Here is an 18,019-nt window from a genome sequence, read left to right on the forward strand (position 1 = left end):
GGTGTGAGGTGATGAGGTGTGAGGTGATGAGGTGTGAGGTGTGAGGAGATGAGGTGTGAGGTGATGAGGTGTGAGGAGATGAGGTGTGAGGAGATGAGGTGTGAGGTGATGAGGTGTGAGGTGATGAGGTGTGAGGTGATGAGGTGTGAGGAGATGAGGTGTGAGGTGATGAGGTGTGAGGTGATGAGGTGTGAGGAGATGAGGTGTGAGGTGATGAGGTGTGAGGTGATGAGGTGTGAGGTGATGAGGTGTGAGGTGATGAGGTGATGAGGTGTGAGGTGATGAGGTGTGAGGAGATGAGGTGTGAGGTGGTGAGGTGTGAGATGAGGTGTGAGGTGATGAGTGTGAGGTGATGAGGTGTGAGGAGATAAGGTGTGAGGAGATGAGGTGTGAGGTGATGAGGTGTGAGGTGATGAGGTGATGAGGTGTGAGGAGATGAGGTGTGAGGTGATGAGGTGTGAGGTGATGAGGTGTGAGGTGATGAGGTGTGAGGTGATGAGGTGTGAGGAGATGAGGTGTGAGGAGATGAGGTGTGAGGTGATGAGGTGTGAGGTGTGAGGTGATGAGGTGTGAGGAGATGAGGTGTGAGGTGATGAGGTGATGAGGTGTGAGGTGATGAGGTGTGAGGTGATGAGGTGTGAGGTGATGAGGTGTGAGGTGATGAGGTGTGAGGAGATGAGGTGTGAGGGGATGAGGTGATGAGGTGTGAGGTGATGAGGTGTGAGGTGATGAGGTGTGAGGTGATGAGGTGTGAGGTGATGAGGTGTGAGAAGATGAGGTGTGAGGTGTGAGGTGATGAGGTGTGAGGTGATGAGGTGATGAGGTGTGAGGTGATGAGGTGTGAGGTGATGAGGTGTGAGGAGATGAGGTGTGAGGAGATGAGGTGTGAGGTGATGAGGTGTGAGGAGATGAGGTGTGAGGTGATGAGGTGTGAGGGGATGAGGTGTGAGGAGATGAGGTGTGAGGTGATGAGGAGATGAGGTGTGAGGAGATGAGGTGTGAGGAGATGAGATGTGAGGAGATGAGGTGTGAGGTGATGAGGTGTGAGGTGATGAGGTGTGAGGTGATGAGGTGATGAGGTGTGAGGAGATGAGGTGTGAGGTGATGAGGTGATGAGGTGTGAGGTGATGAGGTGTGAGGAGATGAGGTGTGAGGTGATGAGGTGTGAGGTGATGAGGTGTGAGGAGATGAGGTGTGAGGTGATGAGGTGTGAGGAGATGAGGTGTGAGGAGATGAGGTGTGAGGTGATGAGGTGTGAGGAGATGAGGTGTGAGGTGTGAGGTGTGAGGTGGAGGTGTGAGGTGATGAGGTGTGAGGAGATGAGGTGTGAGGAGATGAGGTGTGAGGTGATGAGGTGTGAGGAGATGAGGTGTGAGGTGATGAGGTGATGAGGTGTGAGGTGATGAGGTGATGAGGTGTGAGGAGATGAGGTGTGAGGTGATGAGGTGTGAGGAGATGAGGTGTGAGGTGATGAGGTGTGAGGTGATGAGGTGTGAGGTGATGAGGTGTGAGGTGATGAGGTGTGAGGAGATGAGGTGTGAGGTGATGAGGTGATGAGGTGATGAGGTGTGAGGAGATGAGGTGTGAGGAGATGAGGTGTGAGGTGAAGAGGTGATGAGGTGATGAGGTGATGAGGTGTGAGGTGATGAGGTGTGAGGTGATGAGGTGTGAGGTGATGAGGTGTGAGGTGATGAGGTGATGAGGTGTGAGGTGTGAGGAGATGAGGTGTGAGGAGATGAGGTGTGAGGTGATGAGGTGTGAGGTGATGAGGTGTGAGGAGATGAGGTGATGAGGTGTGAGGAGAGAGGTGATGAGGTGTGAGGAGATGAGGTGTGAGGAGATGAGGTGTGAGGAGATGAGGTGTGAGGTGATGAGGTGATGAGGTGTGAGGTGATGAGGTGATGAGGTGTGAGGAGATGAGGTGTGAGGTGATGAGGTGATGAGGTGATGAGGAGATGATGTGTGAGGAGATGAGGTGTGAGGTGATGAGGTGATGAGGTGTGAGGTGTGAGGAGATGATGTTAACATGGAAGTTGATGGTTATGGAGTTGACGAGGAGGATCTTTGAGACAAGTAGACTGACCAAATGTTTACAAATATGACACACACACTCCCACGGACCACAGCATCACTTCCTGTATAACACACACACACACCCACGGACCACAGCATCACTTCCTGTATAACACACACACTCCCACGGACCACAGCATCACTTCCTGTATAACACACACACACCCACGGACCACAGCATCACTTCCTGTATAACACACACACACTCCCATGGACCACAGCATCACTTCCTGTATAACACACACACACACTCCCATGGACCACAGCATCACTTCCTGTATAACACACTCCCACGGACCACAGCATCACTTCTGTAACACACACACTCCCACGGACCACAGCATCACTTCCTGTATACACACACACACACTCCCACGGACCACAGCATCACTTCCTGTATAACACACACACACACTCCCATGGACCACAGCATCACTTCCTGTATACACACACACACACTCCCACGGACCACAGCATCACTTCCTGTATAACACACACACTCCCACGGACCACAGCATCACTTCCTGTATAACACACACACACGGACCACAGCATCACTTCCTGTATAACACACACACACGGACCACAGCATCACTTCCTGTATAACACACACACTCCCACGGACCACAGCATCACTTCCTGTATAACACACACACACTCCCACGGACCACAGCATCACTTCCTGTATAACACACACACACTCCCACGGACCACAGCATCACTTCCTGTATAACACACACACACACTCCCACGGACCACAGCATCACTTCCTGTATAACACACACACACTCCCACGGACCACAGCATCACTTCCTGTATAACACACACACTCCCACGGACCACAGCATCACTTCCTGTATAACACACACACTCCCACGGACCACAGCATCACTTCCTGTATAACACACACACTCCCACGGACCACAGCATCACTTCCTGTATAACACACACACTCCCACGGACCACAGCATCACTTCCTGTATAACACACACACACGGACCACAGCATCACTTCCTGTATAACACACACACTCCCACGGACCACAGCATCACTTCCTGTATAACACACACACACACACGGACCACAGCATCACTTCCTGTATAACACACACTCCCACGGACCACAGCATCACTTCCTGTATAACACACACACACACACACGGACCACAGCATCACTTCCTGTATAACACACACACTCCCACGGACCACAGCATCACTTCCTGTATAACACACACACTCCCACGGACCACAGCATCACTTCCTGTATAACACACACACTCCCACAGACCACAGCATCACTTCCTGTATAACACACACACTCCCACGGACCACAGCATCACTTCCTGTATAACACACACACACACTCCCACGGACCACAGCATCACTTCCTGTATAACACACACACTCCTCACGGACCACAGCATCACTTCCTGTATAACACACACACACACTCCCACGGACTACAGCATCACTTCCTGTATAACACCGGGACTACAAACAGCTTGAGTAAACTAACACACACACACCTAACAAAGGCACTTCTGAATCGCTTCATTCTTGACCATTGCTTTTCTGTCATATAGTGTTCAATGTAGAGGGGAGAGCGAGGTAAGTTGAGCCATCTTTTACCTACAGAATCGCTCTGGAGAAACGTTCCTCATCCAACCTGACAGAGCTTGAGAGGATCTGCAGACAGGAATGGGAGAAACTCCACAAATACAAGCTTGTAGCGTCCTACTCAAGAAGACTGGAGGCTGTAATCGCTGCCAAAGGTGCTTCAACAAAGTACTGAGTAAAGGGTCTGAATAATTATGGAAATGTGATACTTCAGCTTTTTATTTTTAATAAATTAGCAAAAAAATAAATAACCTGTTTTTGCAATGTTCTTATGGAGTATTGTGTGTAGATTGATGAGGGGAAAAACACTGTAATCAATTTTAGAGTAAGCCTCTTCCCTTCTCGAAGCAGAGAGACAAAGTTGGCTGGCTAACTAGTCTAGTAAGAAGCAGAGAGACACAGTTGGCTGGCTAACTAGTCTAGTCAGAAGCAGAGACACAGTTGGCTGGCTAACTAGTCTAGTAAGAAGCAGAGAGACAGAGTTGGCTGGTTAACTAGTCTAGTAAGAAGCAGAGAGACACAGCTGGCTGGCTAACTAGTCTAGTCAGAAGCAGAGAGACTAAGTTGGCTGGCTAACTAGTCTAGTAAGAAGCAGAGAGACAAAGTTGGCTGGTTAACTAGTCTAGTAAGAAGCAGAGAGACAAAGCTGGCTGGCTAACTAGTCTAGTAAGAAGCAGAGAGACTAAGTTGGCTGGCTAACTAGTCTAGTAAGAAGCAGAGAGACTAAGTTGGCTGGCTAACTAGTCTAGTAAGAAGCAGAGAGACTAAGTTGGCTGGCTAACTAGTCTAGTAAGAAGCAGAGAGACTAAGTTGGCTGGCTAACTAGTCTAGTAAGAAGCAGAGAGACAAAGTTGGCTGGCTAACTAGTCTAGTAAGAAGCAGAGAGACAAAGTTGGCTGGCTAACTAGTCTAGTAAGAAGCAGAGAGACTAAGTTGGCTGGCTAACTAGTCTAGTAAGAAGCAGAGAGACAAAGTTGGCTGGTTAACTAGTCTAGTAAGAAGCAGAGAGACAAAGCTGGCTGGCTAACTAGTCTAGTAAGAAGCAGAGAGACTAAGTTGGCTGGCTAACTAGTCTAGTAAGAAGCAGAGAGACTAAGTTGGCTGGCTAACTAGTCTAGTAAGAAGCAGAGAGACAAAGTTGGCTGGCTAACTAGTCTAGTAAGAAGCAGAGAGACAAAGTTGGCTGGCTAACTAGTCTAGTAAGAAGCAGAGAGACTAAGTTGGCTGGCTAACTAGTCTAGTAAGAAGCAGAGAGACAAAGTTGGCTGGCTAACTAGTCTAGTAAGAAGCAGAGAGACAAAGCTGGCTGGCTAACTAGTCTAGTAAGAAGCAGAGAGACACAGTTGGCTGGCTAACTAGTCTAGTAAGAAGCAGAGAGACAAAGTTGGCTGGCTAACTAGTCTAGTAAGAAGCAGAGAGACAAAGTTGGCTGGCTAACTAGTCTAGTAAGAAGCAGAGAGACAAAGTTGGCTGGCCAACTAGTCTAGTAAGAAGCAGAGAGACTAAGTTGGCTGGCTAACTAGTCTAGTAAGAAGCAGAGAGACAAAGTTGGCTGGCTAACTAGTCTAGTAAGAAGCAGAGAGACAAAGCTGGCTGGCTAACTAGTCTAGTAAGAAGCAGAGAGACACAGTTGGCTGGCTAACTAGTCTAGTAAGAAGCAGAGAGACAAAGTTGGCTGGCTAACTAGTCTAGTAAGAAGCAGAGAGACAAAGTTGGCTGGCTAACTAGTCTAGTAAGAAGCAGAGAGACAAAGTTGGCTGGCTAACTAGTCTAGTAAGAAGCAGAGATACAGAGTTGACTGGCTAACTAGTCTAGTAAGCAGAGAGACAAAGCTGGCTGGCTAACTAGTCTAGTAAGAAGCAGAGAGACAAACTGGCTGGCTAACTAGTCTAGTAAGAAGCAGAAAGACACAGTTGGCTGGTTAACTAGTCTAGTAAGAAGCAGAGAGACAAACTGGCTGGCTAACTAGTCTAGTAAGAAGCAGAGAGACAAAGTTGGCTGGTTAACTAGTCTAGTAAGAAGCAGAGAGACAGAGTTGGCTGGCTAACTAGTCTAGTAAGAAGCAGAGAGACACAGTTGGCTGGCTAACTAGTCTACTAAGAAGCAGAGAGACACAGTTGGCTGGCTAACTAGTCTAGTAAGAAGCAGAGAGACAGAGTTGGCTGGCTAACTAGTCTAGTAAGAAGCAGAGAGACAGAGTTGGCTGGCTAACTAGTCTAGTAAGAAGCAGAGAGACAGAGTTGGCTGGCCAACTAGTCTAGTCAGAAGCAGAGAGACAAAGTTGGCTGGCTAACTAGTCCAGTAAGAAGCAGAGAGACAAACTGGCTGGCTAACTAGTCTAGTAAGAAGCAGAGAGACAGAGTTGGCTGGCTAACTAGTCTAGTAAGAAGCAGAGAGACACAGTTGGCTGGCTAACTAGTCTAGTAAGAAGCAGAGAGACAAAGTTGGCTGGCTAACTAGTCTAGTAAGAAGCAGAGAGACAAAGTCGGCTGGCTAACTAGTCTAGTAAGAAGCAGAGAGACAAAGTCGGCTGGCTAACTAGTCTAGTAAGAAGCAGAGAGACAAAGTTGGCTGGTTAACTAGTCTAGTCAGAAGCAGAGAGACAGAGTTGGCTGGTTAACTAGTCTAGTAAGAAGCAGAGAGACAAAGTTGGCTGGTTAACTAGTCTAGTCAGAAGCAGAGAGACAGAGTTGGCTGGCTAACTAGTCTAGTAAGAAGCAGAGAGACAGTTGGCTGGCTAACTAGTCTAGTAAGAAGCAGAGAGACTAAGTTGGCAGGCTAACTAGTCTAGTAAGAAGCAGAGAGACAAAGCTGGCTGGCTAACTAGTCTAGTAAGAAGCAGAGAGACACAGTTGGCTGGCTAACTAGTCTAGTAAGAAGCAGAGAGACAAAGTTGGCTGGCTAACTAGTCTAGTAAGAAGCAGAGAGACAAAGTTGGCTGGCTAACTAGTCTAGTAAGAAGCAGAGAGACAAAGCTGGCTGGCTAACTAGTCTAGTCAGAAGCAGAGAGACAGAGTTGACTGGTTAACTAGTCTACTAAGAAGCAGAGAGACAAAGCTGGCTGGTTAACTAGTCTAGTAAGAAGCAGAGAGACAGAGTTGACTGGTTAACTAGTCTACTAAGAAGCAGAGAGACAAAGCTGGCTGGTTAACTAGTCTAGTCAGAAGCAGAGAGACAGAGTTGACTGGCTAACTAGTCTAGTAAGAAGCAGAGAGACAAAGCTGGCTGGCTAACTAGTCTAGTAAGAAGCAGAAAGACACAGTTGGCTGGTTAACTAGTCTAGTAAGAAGCAGAGAGACAAACTGGCTGGCTAACTAGTCTAGTAAGAAGCAGAGAGACAAAGTTGGCTGGTTAACTAGTCTAGTAAGAAGCAGAGAGACAGAGTTGGCTGGCTAACTAGTCTAGTAAGAAGCAGAGAGACACAGTTGGCTGGCTAACTAGTCTACTAAGAAGCAGAGAGACACAGTTGGCTGGCTAACTAGTCTAGTAAGAAGCAGAGAGACAGAGTTGGCTGGCTAACTAGTCTAGTAAGAAGCAGAGAGACAGAGTTGGCTGGCTAACTAGTCTAGTAAGAAGCAGAGAGACAGAGTTGGCTGGCCAACTAGTCTAGTCAGAAGCAGAGAGACAAAGTTGGCTGGCTAACTAGTCCAGTAAGAAGCAGAGAGACAAACTGGCTGGCTAACTAGTCTAGTAAGAAGCAGAGAGACAGAGTTGGCTGGCTAACTAGTCTAGTAAGAAGCAGAGAGACAGAGTTGGCTGGCTAACTAGTCTAGTAAGAAGCAGAGAGACAGAGTTGACTGGTTAACTAGTCTAGTCAGAAGCAGAGAGAAACAGTTGGCTGGTTAACTAGTCTACTAAGAAGCAGAGAGACAGAGTTGGCTGGCTAACTAGTCTAGTAAGAAGCAGAGAGACAAAGTTGGCTGGCTAACTAGTCTAGTAAGAAGCAGAGCTGTCTGAGAGTCAGACTGAGGGAAGAGACTTGACTTACAAAGGCTTTCTTTCCACTTCTCCTGAAGCTAAATGTTGACATCCTGTCCTGATGTCGATTTGGTTGGAGGAAAACGTTGTTGATGTTTGTTGTTTTTAAGGAACTATAATAAAGAGTAGCTAACTAAGTAGCTAATAGGACCATTTTTTTGTATTCACAATCTTCTGCTTGTTCATATTCAATAAGAGTCAAGACGTCTTTACAGAAGCCAACTTCCCGACTCGTATCCAGACGCTCTGCACCTCAATACAACGGCTAATTTCATTGGCTTATAGTAAAATGAGTAGCCACTCAGCGTTCAGCTTTAATCCTCTTAGCAACGCCACCATTTCTCATTGCACACACACTGCACGTGTCCCAACAGCAGGTGGCGCTATCATACCACGTTGGTTTGACCATACAAGGACCTGAAATGGAGATTTTCTCTCTCTCTGTCTCTCTCTCTCTCTCTCCATTTCTCTCTCTCTCTCTCTGTCTCTCTCTCTCTCTCTCTCTCTCTCTCTCTCTCTCTCTCTCTCTCTCTCTCTCTCTCTCTCTCTCTCTCTCTCTCTCTCTCTCTCTCTCTCTCTCTCTCTCTCTCTCTCTCTCTCTCTCTCTCTCTCTCTCTCTCTCTCTCTCTCTCTCTCTCTCTCTCTCTCTCTCTCTCTCTCTCTCTCTCTCTCTCTCTCTCTCTCTCTCTCTCTCTCTCTCTCTCTCTCTCTCTCTCTCTCTCTGTCAAATTCAAATTCAAATTCAAGCTGCTTTATTGGCATGAAAAACATTGTGTCAATATTGCCAAAGCAACAATGTATACAATATACATTGTAACAAAATTATAAATGATAGCAAATAATAATATAAAATGGTAGTAAATAATAATACAAAAATAATAACAATAAAATGGTAACAGTCAATAGTAGAAATGTAATAAATATAAAATCAAATTATGGAAAATGAAACTATAACTAACTTATAACTAAATAACGGTCATCTTCTTTATATCAATACTACAACTACAATCATCATTACTACGACTACCATCACTAAACTGTTATCACTACCATTACCAACCATATTTGGAATGATAAACATTAATAATTATAGTAATAACAATAATAGTAATAATAAGTAAGTTACTGTTTACTATGCAGATGTTATTAGTCAGTGTCCCTCAGGCTATGGCAGGAAAATACATATTTGGCTGCAAGAGGAGCTCCTTCGCCCATGAGTATTCTTAGTTTTTCCTCTGGGTTCAATTTGTAAAAATTTGGAATATATGTAGTCATTTCTCTGAATAATGAATCTCTTTGTGGGGAATATTTATCACAGTAAAGGAGAAAGTGCATCTCTCTCTCTCTCTCTCTCTCTCTCTCTCTCTCTCTCTCTCTCTCTCTCTCAGATAATATATAAAGTGAATATGTAAATAATATAAAATATAACAGTAAACATTACACATACAGAAGTTTCAAAACAATAAAGACATTACAAATGTCATATGATATATATACAGTGTTTTAACAATGTACAAATGGTTAAAGGACACAAGATAAAATAAATAAGCATAAATATGGGTTGTATTTACAATGTGTGTTCTTCACTGTGTTCTTCACTGGTTGCCCTCTTTCTCTCTCTCTCTCTCTTTCTTTCTCTTCTCTCTCTCTCTCTCTCTCCCTCTCTTTTCTCTTTCTCTCACACACACACAACACACACACACACACACACTAGTGAAACAAGTATTTAACTGGTCAAACCAGATTTGAATTTTCTACAGAATGTCTAGTCTACTTTTTAATTTCATGCTTATATCCTGTGATTTTCCTTCTGCAGACTGGAAAGGTCTTATAGCTACTGTAACGTTGGTCTCATACACTACTAATTTCCTCTCATTCCTTTCCCTCACACACACACACACACACACCACACACACACACACACACACACACACACACACACACACACACACACACACACACACACACACACACACACACACACACACACACACACAAACCACTCTGACATCAGTGCTGGCCTGGCAGAAGCCTTCTCTCTCTTTTAAAAACTCAGCCAAACCATCCAACCCACGACATCAGGAAGTGGAATCTGTGAGCACTTTAAACCCCATTAGGTCTCCACAAGGCCATGCAGTGCCTACGGTTCCCATGCTTCTAGTGTTCTACAAAGGTGAGAAGGACATGTTATAGTGCTTTAAACGTATATATCATCTGGGTTTGTGGAAGGTAAATGGGCAGTGATTCACAGTAGTGGATAGGCCTCATGGCAATACTATAAGGGTATACTGTAAATACACATGTAGGAAACAGCTTGGTTTTCTCCTCTCTTCTCAAAGCTATTGTGAGTATAAAATAGAGAATTAAACAGAGCATCTTTCACAGTAGTGGATAGGCCTCATGGCAATACTATAAGGGTATACTGTAAATACACATGTAGGAAACAGCTTGGTTTTCTCCTCTCTTCTCAAAGCTATTGTGAGTATAAAATAGAGAATTAAACAGAGCATCTTTCATAGTCTTTTATAGAGTAGCAGGATATCAGTTGGGGGGGTCAATGACAACAACAAAAAATCTGATGGATTTTTAAGTAGACAAATGTTTCTAATAAAATACATTTACATTTAGTTTCTTTAGCAGATGCTCATGTCCACAGTGACTTACAGTGTGTTCAGCTACAGGAGGACTAACTAACCACTAGGCGACCCTGCCGTCCCTCCACTCTAACCACTAGTCTACCCTGCCGCCCCTCCACTCTAACCACTAGGCTACCCTGCCGTCCCTCCACTCTAACCACTAGGCTACCCTGCCGTCCCTCCACTCTAACCACTAGGCGACCCTGCCGTCCCTCCCTCTAACCACTAGGCGACCCTGCCGTCCCTCCACTCTAACCACTAGGCGACCCTGCCGTCCCTCCCTCTAACCACTAGGCGACAACAACCCTGCTGTAACCTCAAACTCTAACCACTAGGTTTACCCTGCCGTCCCTCCCTCTAACCACTAGGCGTTTACCCTGCCGTCCCTCCACTCTAACCACTAGGCTACCCTGCCGTCCCTCCCTCTAACCACTAGGCGACCCTGCCGTCCCTCCACTCTAACCACTAGGCGTTTACCCTAACCCCCGTCCCTCCCTGCTAACCATTAAGGCGTACCCTGCCGCCCCTTTACTCTAACCACTAGGTTTATATTAACCCCCTGCCGTCCCTCCACTCTAATTACTAGGCTACCCTGCCGTCCCTCCACTGTAACCAAACTAGGCTACCCTGCCGTCCCTCCACTCTAACCACTAGGCTAGGTCCCTATTAACCCCCTCTAACCACTAGGCGTTTACCCTGCCGTCCCTGTACTCTAACCACTAGATGCGGTTTATATTCCCTCCCTCTAACCAAACTAGGTTTATATTAACCAAAGTAGATGCTATTAGGACCCTGCCGTCCCTCCCTCTAACCAATAGGCTACCCTGCCGTCCCTCAAACTCTATGCCAGGTTTTGTAAGTCCATCTACCAAAAGATGCGTCTGCTAAATGACTTAAATGATGTAAATTAACCACTAGGTACCAAACTGCCGTCCCTCCATGTCTAACCACTAGGCGTTTATATTAACCGTCCCTCCACTCAAACAACTAGGCCCCCGCTGTACCAAACTAGATGCCCTATTAACTCTAACCACTAGATGCGTTTACCCTGCCGTCCCTCCAAACTCTAACCACTAGGCTACCCTGCCGTTTATATTCCCTCCACTGTACCAAACTAGATGCTAGGTTTATATTAACCCTGCATGTCCCAAACTCTAACCAGGTTTATATTAACCCCATGTACCAAACTAGATGCCGTAACCCCCATGTAACCACTAGATGCTAGGTTTATATTCCCTCCCTGTAACCAAACTAGATGCTAGGTTTATACCCTGCCGTCCCTCCAAACTAGACCACTAGGTTTATATTAACCCCCTCCAAAAATGTTCACCTGCCCCTTACCAAAAGATGCTAGCGGTAAGGACACGTGGTAGTGCGACCAGACATGTCTAGGTTTATATTAACCCCCATGACCAAACTAGATGAGATGTTTTCTCTATTCTATGTGGTTGAACCCCAATCATAGAAAATCAACCTGGCTTGTGAACAAAACTATTTATAATAGCCAAGAAACACAAGGACAGACAAGGTTTATATTAACCCCCATGTACCAAACTAGATGCTAGGTTTATATTAACCCCCGCTGTACCAAACTAGATGCTAGGTTTATATTAACCCCGCTGTACCAAACTAGATGCTAGGTTTATATTAACCCCCCATGTACCAAACTAGATGCTAGGTTTATATTAACCCCCATGTACCAAACTAGATGCTAGGTTTATATTAACCCCCCTGTACCAAACTAGATGCTAGGTTTATATTAACCCCCATGTACCAAACTAGATGCTAGGTTTATATTAACCCCCATGTACCAAACTAGATGCTAGGTTTATATTAACCCCCCATGTACCAAACTAGATGCTAGGTTTATATTAACCCCCCATGTACCAAACCAGATGCTAGGTTTATATTAACCCCCCATGTACCAAACTAGATGCTAGGTTTATATTAACCCCCATGTACCAAACTAGATGCTAGGTTTATATTAACCCCCATGTACCAAACTAGATGCTAGGTTTATATTAACCCCCATGTACCAAACTAGATGCTAGGTTTATATTAACCCCCATGTACCAAACTAGATGCTAGGTTTATATTAACCCCCATGTACCAAACTAGATGCTAGGTTTATATTAACCCCCATGTACCAAACTAGATGCTAGGTTTATATTAACCCCGCTGTACCAAACTAGATGCTAGGTTTATATTAACCCCCATGTACCAAACTAGATGCTAGGTTTATATTAACCCCCATGTACCAAACTAGATGCTAGGTTTATATTAACCCCCCATGTACCAAACTAGATGCTAGGTTTATATTAACCCCCGCTGTACCAAACTAGATGCTAGGTTTATATTAACCCCCCATGTACCAAACTAGATGCTAGGTTTATATTAACCCCCATGTACCAAACCAGATGCTAGGTTTATATTAACCCCCCTGTACCAAACTAGATGCTAGGTTTATATTAACCCCCGCTGTACCAAACTAGATGCTAGGTTTATATTAACCCCCCATGTACCAAACTAGATGCTAGGTTTATATTAACCCCCATGTACCAAACTAGATGCTAGGTTTATATTAACCCCCCATGTACCAAACCAGATGCTAGGTTTATATTAACCCCCCCAAACTAGATGCTAGGTTTATATTAACCCCCGCTGTACCAAACTAGATGCTAGGTTTATATTAACCCCCATGTACCAAACTAGATGCTAGGTTTATATTAACCCCCCATGTACCAAACTAGATGCTAGGTTTATATTAACCCCCCATGTACCAAACCAGATGCTAGGTTTATATTAACCCCGCTGTACCAAACTAGATGCTAGGTTTATATTAACCCCCGCTGTACCAAACTAGATGCTAGGTTTATATTAACCCCCATGTACCAAACTAGATGCTAGGTTTATATTAACCCCCCATGTACCAAACTAGATGCTAGGTTTATATTAACCCCCATGTACCAAACTAGATGCTAGGTTTATATTAACCCCCCTGTACCAAACTAGATGCTAGGTTTATATTAACCCCCCATGTACCAAACTAGATGCTAGGTTTATATTAACCCCCTGTACCAAACTAGATGCTAGGTTTATATTAACCCCCCATGTACCAAACTAGATGCTAGGTTTATATTAACCCCCTGTACCAAACTAGATGCTAGGTTTATATTCACCCAAACTAGATGCTGTTTATATTAACCAAACTAGATGCTAGGTTTATATTAACCCCCATGTACCAAACTAGATGCTAGGTTTATATTAACCCCGCTGTACCAAACTAGATGCTAGGTTTATATTAACCCCCCATGTACCAAACTAGATGCTAGGTTTATATTAACCCCCCATGTACCAAACTAAATGCTAGGTTTATATTAACCCCCCTGTACCAAACTAGATGCTAGGTTTATATTAACCCCGCTGTACCAAACTAGATGCTAGGTTTATATTAACCCCCGCTGTACCAAACTAGATGCTAGGTTTATATTAACCCCCATGTACCAAACTAGATGCTAGGTTTATATTAACCCCCCATGTACCAAACTAGATGCTAGGTTTATATTAACCCCGCTGTACCAAACTAGATGCTAGGTTTATATTAACCCCGCTGTACCAAACTAGATGCTAGGTTTATATTAACCCCGCTGTACCAAACTAGATGCTAGGTTTATATTAACCCCCTGTACCAAACTAGATGCTAGGTTTATATTAACCCCCACCATGTACCAAACTAGATGCTAGGTTTATATTAACCCCCTGTACCAAACTAGATGCTAGGTTTATATTAACCCCCCCAAACTAGATGCTAGGTATATATTAACCCCCCCTGTACCAAACTAGATGCTAGGTATATATTAACCCCCCCTGTACCAAACTAGATGCTAGGTTTATATTAACTCCCGCTGTACCAAACTAAGTGCTAGGTTTATATTAACTCCCGCTGTACCAAACTAAGTGCTAGGTTGGAAACTAGATGGGATAATAATGTCAAACTTGCTAGGTTTAAATACAAACGATGATTCGGACAGCAAACATGTACATGATTCGGACAGCAACATGTACATGATATTAATGCTGTCCTTCTGTGCTCAGTTATATTAAGCATAGATGCGTTTATATTAACGCCAAACTAGTGCTAGGTTCGATTAATATTAACCCCCTGGACCACCCATGCGTAGTTTATATGTAATGCACACATGACTGTAAGTGCTAGGTTGGAAACAAGGGCGTCTGCTAAATACAATATTATTATATTATTATATTATATTATTTTCTTAAAGCCAATTTATGTTTGATCTGCAGTCGCTGTATAGATGGAGGCCTGCCTCCGGAGGCATGTAGTTTCGCATTGACGTGACTGGTTGACGGTAGGTGAGGGGCGGGAGGTTCCGTAGAAACACAAACTCACTTCCTTGACAACAGCTCCGCGTCGCTCGGCGAAGCACTCGAAGTATGAATGCCCTGATTTCTGCAGAGGCCATATTACCTTAAATGCTGCACGGGCCCAACACAGACCTCAGCTTGACCACGCAGTACCTTTTAAAGGAGGCACAGTGATTTTTCAGGTGGACCTGTTAGCAGCCAATAGGTGTCTCTCTGACAGCCAATAAAGCACGGCTTGAACCGCTGCTCATCCAATCAGCATTTAGGATACAAAATCTTTTTTATTTTTTTTATTTTATTTTTTTTACAATGATTTGTCTTTATAATGTATAAAACATTGCGCCAACTCACTCCACTATGGATGTAATCTAACCCCTATGGAAGGCAGAAAGATGCTTCATCTATTCAGTTTATTCACATAGTTTATTGAGCTTTAAGTTGACCGAGGACAAACATACACGATGATAAAATAACGGACGGTACATCGATCAACAGCAAGACATCGTCACCACGGCTGTTTAGTTTCCGGCAATAAGAAAGGAGGTACAGAGTGAAACCATGGAAACCAACAGGACAACAACAACGAGTCTGTTCAAAATGGCCTCCTATCCCCTGTAGAGTGAACTACTTCTAACCAGCGCTCTATGGGCTCACTATATAGGGAATAGGGAGCCATTTGGGGTGTACCCCTCACTGTAGAAAACATGAGGACTGTGTAGATATTAACAGTAAGCCTCCCAACAGAGATTAATAGTTTATAATACAGTATACTGTACGCCTCCCAACAGACATTAATAGTTTATAATAATACAGTATACTGTACGCCTCCCAGAGATTAATAGTTTATAATACAGTATACTGTACGCCTCCCAACAGAAAAACACTTTACAATAATATATCAACTCAATCATATCCATTCATACACACATGAAGTCAATATGCCCCTCAATTAATTTTCCTTCATAATAATGGGACTGTATACTTACACATAACTGGAGCAGGACAGCTATATGTTATAAACTGTACTAGCAAGGCAATAGTTGGAGAACAGTTTACACAAGCATTATAAACTGTACTAGCAAGGCAATAGTTGGAGAACAGTTTACACAAGCATTATAAAAACTGTACAACAACTATTTAGCCACAATTGAGTTCAGTAAAGATGGGACGAGCAACAGAAAAGGATTGTGACTGTCCGCGGTACAACAGGTGTGTTTACAATCAAACCTAGAGTACCTATGACCTGCACACAATGTGCTGCTTTGTAGAATTCAGGAAGCCACGAGTGGCATTTCCTGAAAGAAGATGAAACGCAGTGAATATATATATATATATTTTTTTTTTACATACCCCTTTGAAGACAATGATCTCAGAAAATACATTACTTTGCAACAGCCAACAGACTTCACAACTTTACCGTCTACAAACGCTTTGCCGTCCACAAACGCTTTACAATGCACACACAGATATTCAGATGTTTTTATTTTTTATTTTTTTATTATAGAAATAATTTGATTATCAAAACGTATAATAATCTACTTTGTAGATAAGAAAGTGCAACACTGCAGTGTCAGAAAAATGTTCAGGTGGACATCCTGTAGAGACCAGTAGAGACCAGTAGAAACCACTAGAGACCAGTAGAGACCAGTAGAGACCACTAGAGACCAGTAAAAACCACTAGAAAACAGTAGAAACCGGTAGAGACCACTAGAGTCCAGTAGAAACCAGTAGAAACCAGTAGAGACCACTAGAGACCAGCAGAGACCACTGGAGACCAGTAGAGACCAGTAGAGACCACTAGAGACCAGTAGAAACCACTAGAGACCACTAGAGACCACTAGCAACCAGTAGAAACCAGTAGAAACCACTAGAGACCAGCAGAGACCACTAGAGACCAGTAGAAACCCATAGAGACCACTAGAGACCAGTAGAAACCAGTAGAGACCAGCAGAGACCACTAGAGACCAGTAGAAACCCATAGAGACCACTAGAGACCACTAGAGACCAGTAGAAACCACTAGAGACCAGTAGAAACCCATAGAGACCAGTAGAAACCACTAGAGACCAGTAGAAACCACTAGAGACCAGTAGAAACCACTAGAGACCAGTAGAAACCACTAGAGACCAGTAGAATCACAATGGTGGAATCAAACAGGGACTCTTCCCTTCGATGGAACCCAGGCTTAGTGAAATTAACATGAACCTGTTGTATACTGTTATATTAACGTTATCATCTGCAAATACACTGAACACCGGAGACAAAAAACACACAACCAGTCTTTTTCCCTTTGACAAAATATCCTTCATTTTTAACAGCAAATATTACACAAACATCCACAGAGATAGAACCACATCTGTCCGCTGGTAGGGAGACTTCTCCCTGCTCTACCAGGAAAGGTTGTCATTAAAATGGCTGCCGGTCAGCAGTGCAGGAGGAGGGGGAAGATAGTGTTTTAGTGTTTCAAAACTACAGTACGTGTTTAACTACAACGAGTTTCAAAATGGCTGCCGGTCAGCAGTACAGGAGGAGGGGGAAGATATTAGTGTTTAACTAGTTTCAAAATGGCTGCCGGTCAGCAGTGCAGGAGGAGGGGGGGAAGATATTAGTGTTTAACTACAACGAGTTTCAAAATGGCTGCCGGTCAGCAGTACAGGAGGAGGGGGATGAATATTAGTGTTTTACTACGACGAGCTTCATTTAAAGGCTTGTTAGAACTCACTATTACAATATGGCAGAAGCTTAGGTGAGAGCTGTGTCTCGATGGCCCAGAGGTTTTTTGGTTTATTACACGACTCAACCCCCCCTCTCCATCCCTTCCCCTCAACCCAGGCCCCCTCTCCATCCCTCCCTCTTTTCCCCTCAACCCCCCTCTCCATCCCTCCCTCTTTTCCCCTCAACCCCCCTCTCCATCCCTCCCTCTTTTCCCCTCAGGCCCCCTCTCCATCCCTCCCTCCCTTTTCCCCTCAACCCAGGCCCCCTCTCCATCCCTCCCTCCCTCTTTTCCCTCAACTCCCCTCTCCATCCCTCCCTATTTTCCCCTCAACCCCCTCTCCATCCCTCCCTATTTTCCCCTCAACCCCCTCTCCATCCCTTCCCCTCAACCCAGGCCCCCCTCCCATCCCTTCCCCTCAGGCCCCCTCTCCCTCCCTCCCTCTTTTCCCCTCAACCCCCCTCTCCATCCCTCCCTCTTTTCCCCTCAACCCCCCTCTCCATCCCTCCCTCTTTTCCCTCAACCCCCTCTCCATCCCTCCCTATTTTCCCCTCAACCCCCTCTCCATCCCTCAACCCAGGCCCCCTCTTTTCCCCTCAATCCAGGCCCCCTCTCCATC

At 44.6% G+C, this 18,019-nt stretch overlaps 1 protein-coding gene and 2 long non-coding RNA genes across 5 annotated transcripts in view; 1 reads left to right on the forward strand and 2 right to left on the reverse strand.

The window, feature by feature from the left end:
- LOC127924185 (centrosomal protein of 89 kDa-like) overlaps positions 1–7,918 on the reverse strand; it is a gene marked incomplete at its 3' end in the record, with an annotated part of 41,452 nt that extends 33,534 nt beyond the window's left edge. The window contains exon 1 of the mRNA XM_052508639.1: positions 7,678–7,918. Coding sequence (XP_052364599.1) covers positions 7,678–7,719 — 42 coding nt within the window. The remainder of the gene's footprint in view (positions 1–7,677) is intronic.
- A 3,930-nt stretch (positions 7,919–11,848) lies between these two features.
- Positions 11,849–13,663, forward strand: LOC127924187 (uncharacterized). 3 transcript variants are annotated; one of them, XR_008117058.1, is made up of 4 exons: positions 11,849–11,981; positions 12,577–12,690; positions 13,023–13,060; positions 13,598–13,663. It is a non-coding gene; the product is annotated as an uncharacterized LOC127924187 (long non-coding RNA). The 3 variants fall into 3 exon arrangements; XR_008117056.1 differs by lacking the exon at positions 13,598–13,663 and adding an exon at positions 12,803–12,840 and having other exon boundaries at positions 13,023–13,128; XR_008117057.1 differs by lacking the exon at positions 13,598–13,663 and having other exon boundaries at positions 13,023–13,128.
- A 1,430-nt stretch (positions 13,664–15,093) lies between these two features.
- Positions 15,094–17,131, reverse strand: LOC127924186 (uncharacterized). The gene is made up of 2 exons (XR_008117055.1): positions 16,335–17,131; positions 15,094–16,284 (listed from the first exon to the last, which is right to left on the reverse strand). It is a non-coding gene; the product is annotated as an uncharacterized LOC127924186 (long non-coding RNA).
- Positions 17,132–18,019: the final 888 nt, after the last annotated feature.

Source organism: Oncorhynchus keta, unplaced genomic scaffold (genome assembly GCF_023373465.1).
Source record: "Oncorhynchus keta strain PuntledgeMale-10-30-2019 unplaced genomic scaffold, Oket_V2 Un_contig_3778_pilon_pilon, whole genome shotgun sequence".
NCBI lineage: Eukaryota > Metazoa > Chordata > Actinopteri > Salmoniformes > Salmonidae > Oncorhynchus > Oncorhynchus keta.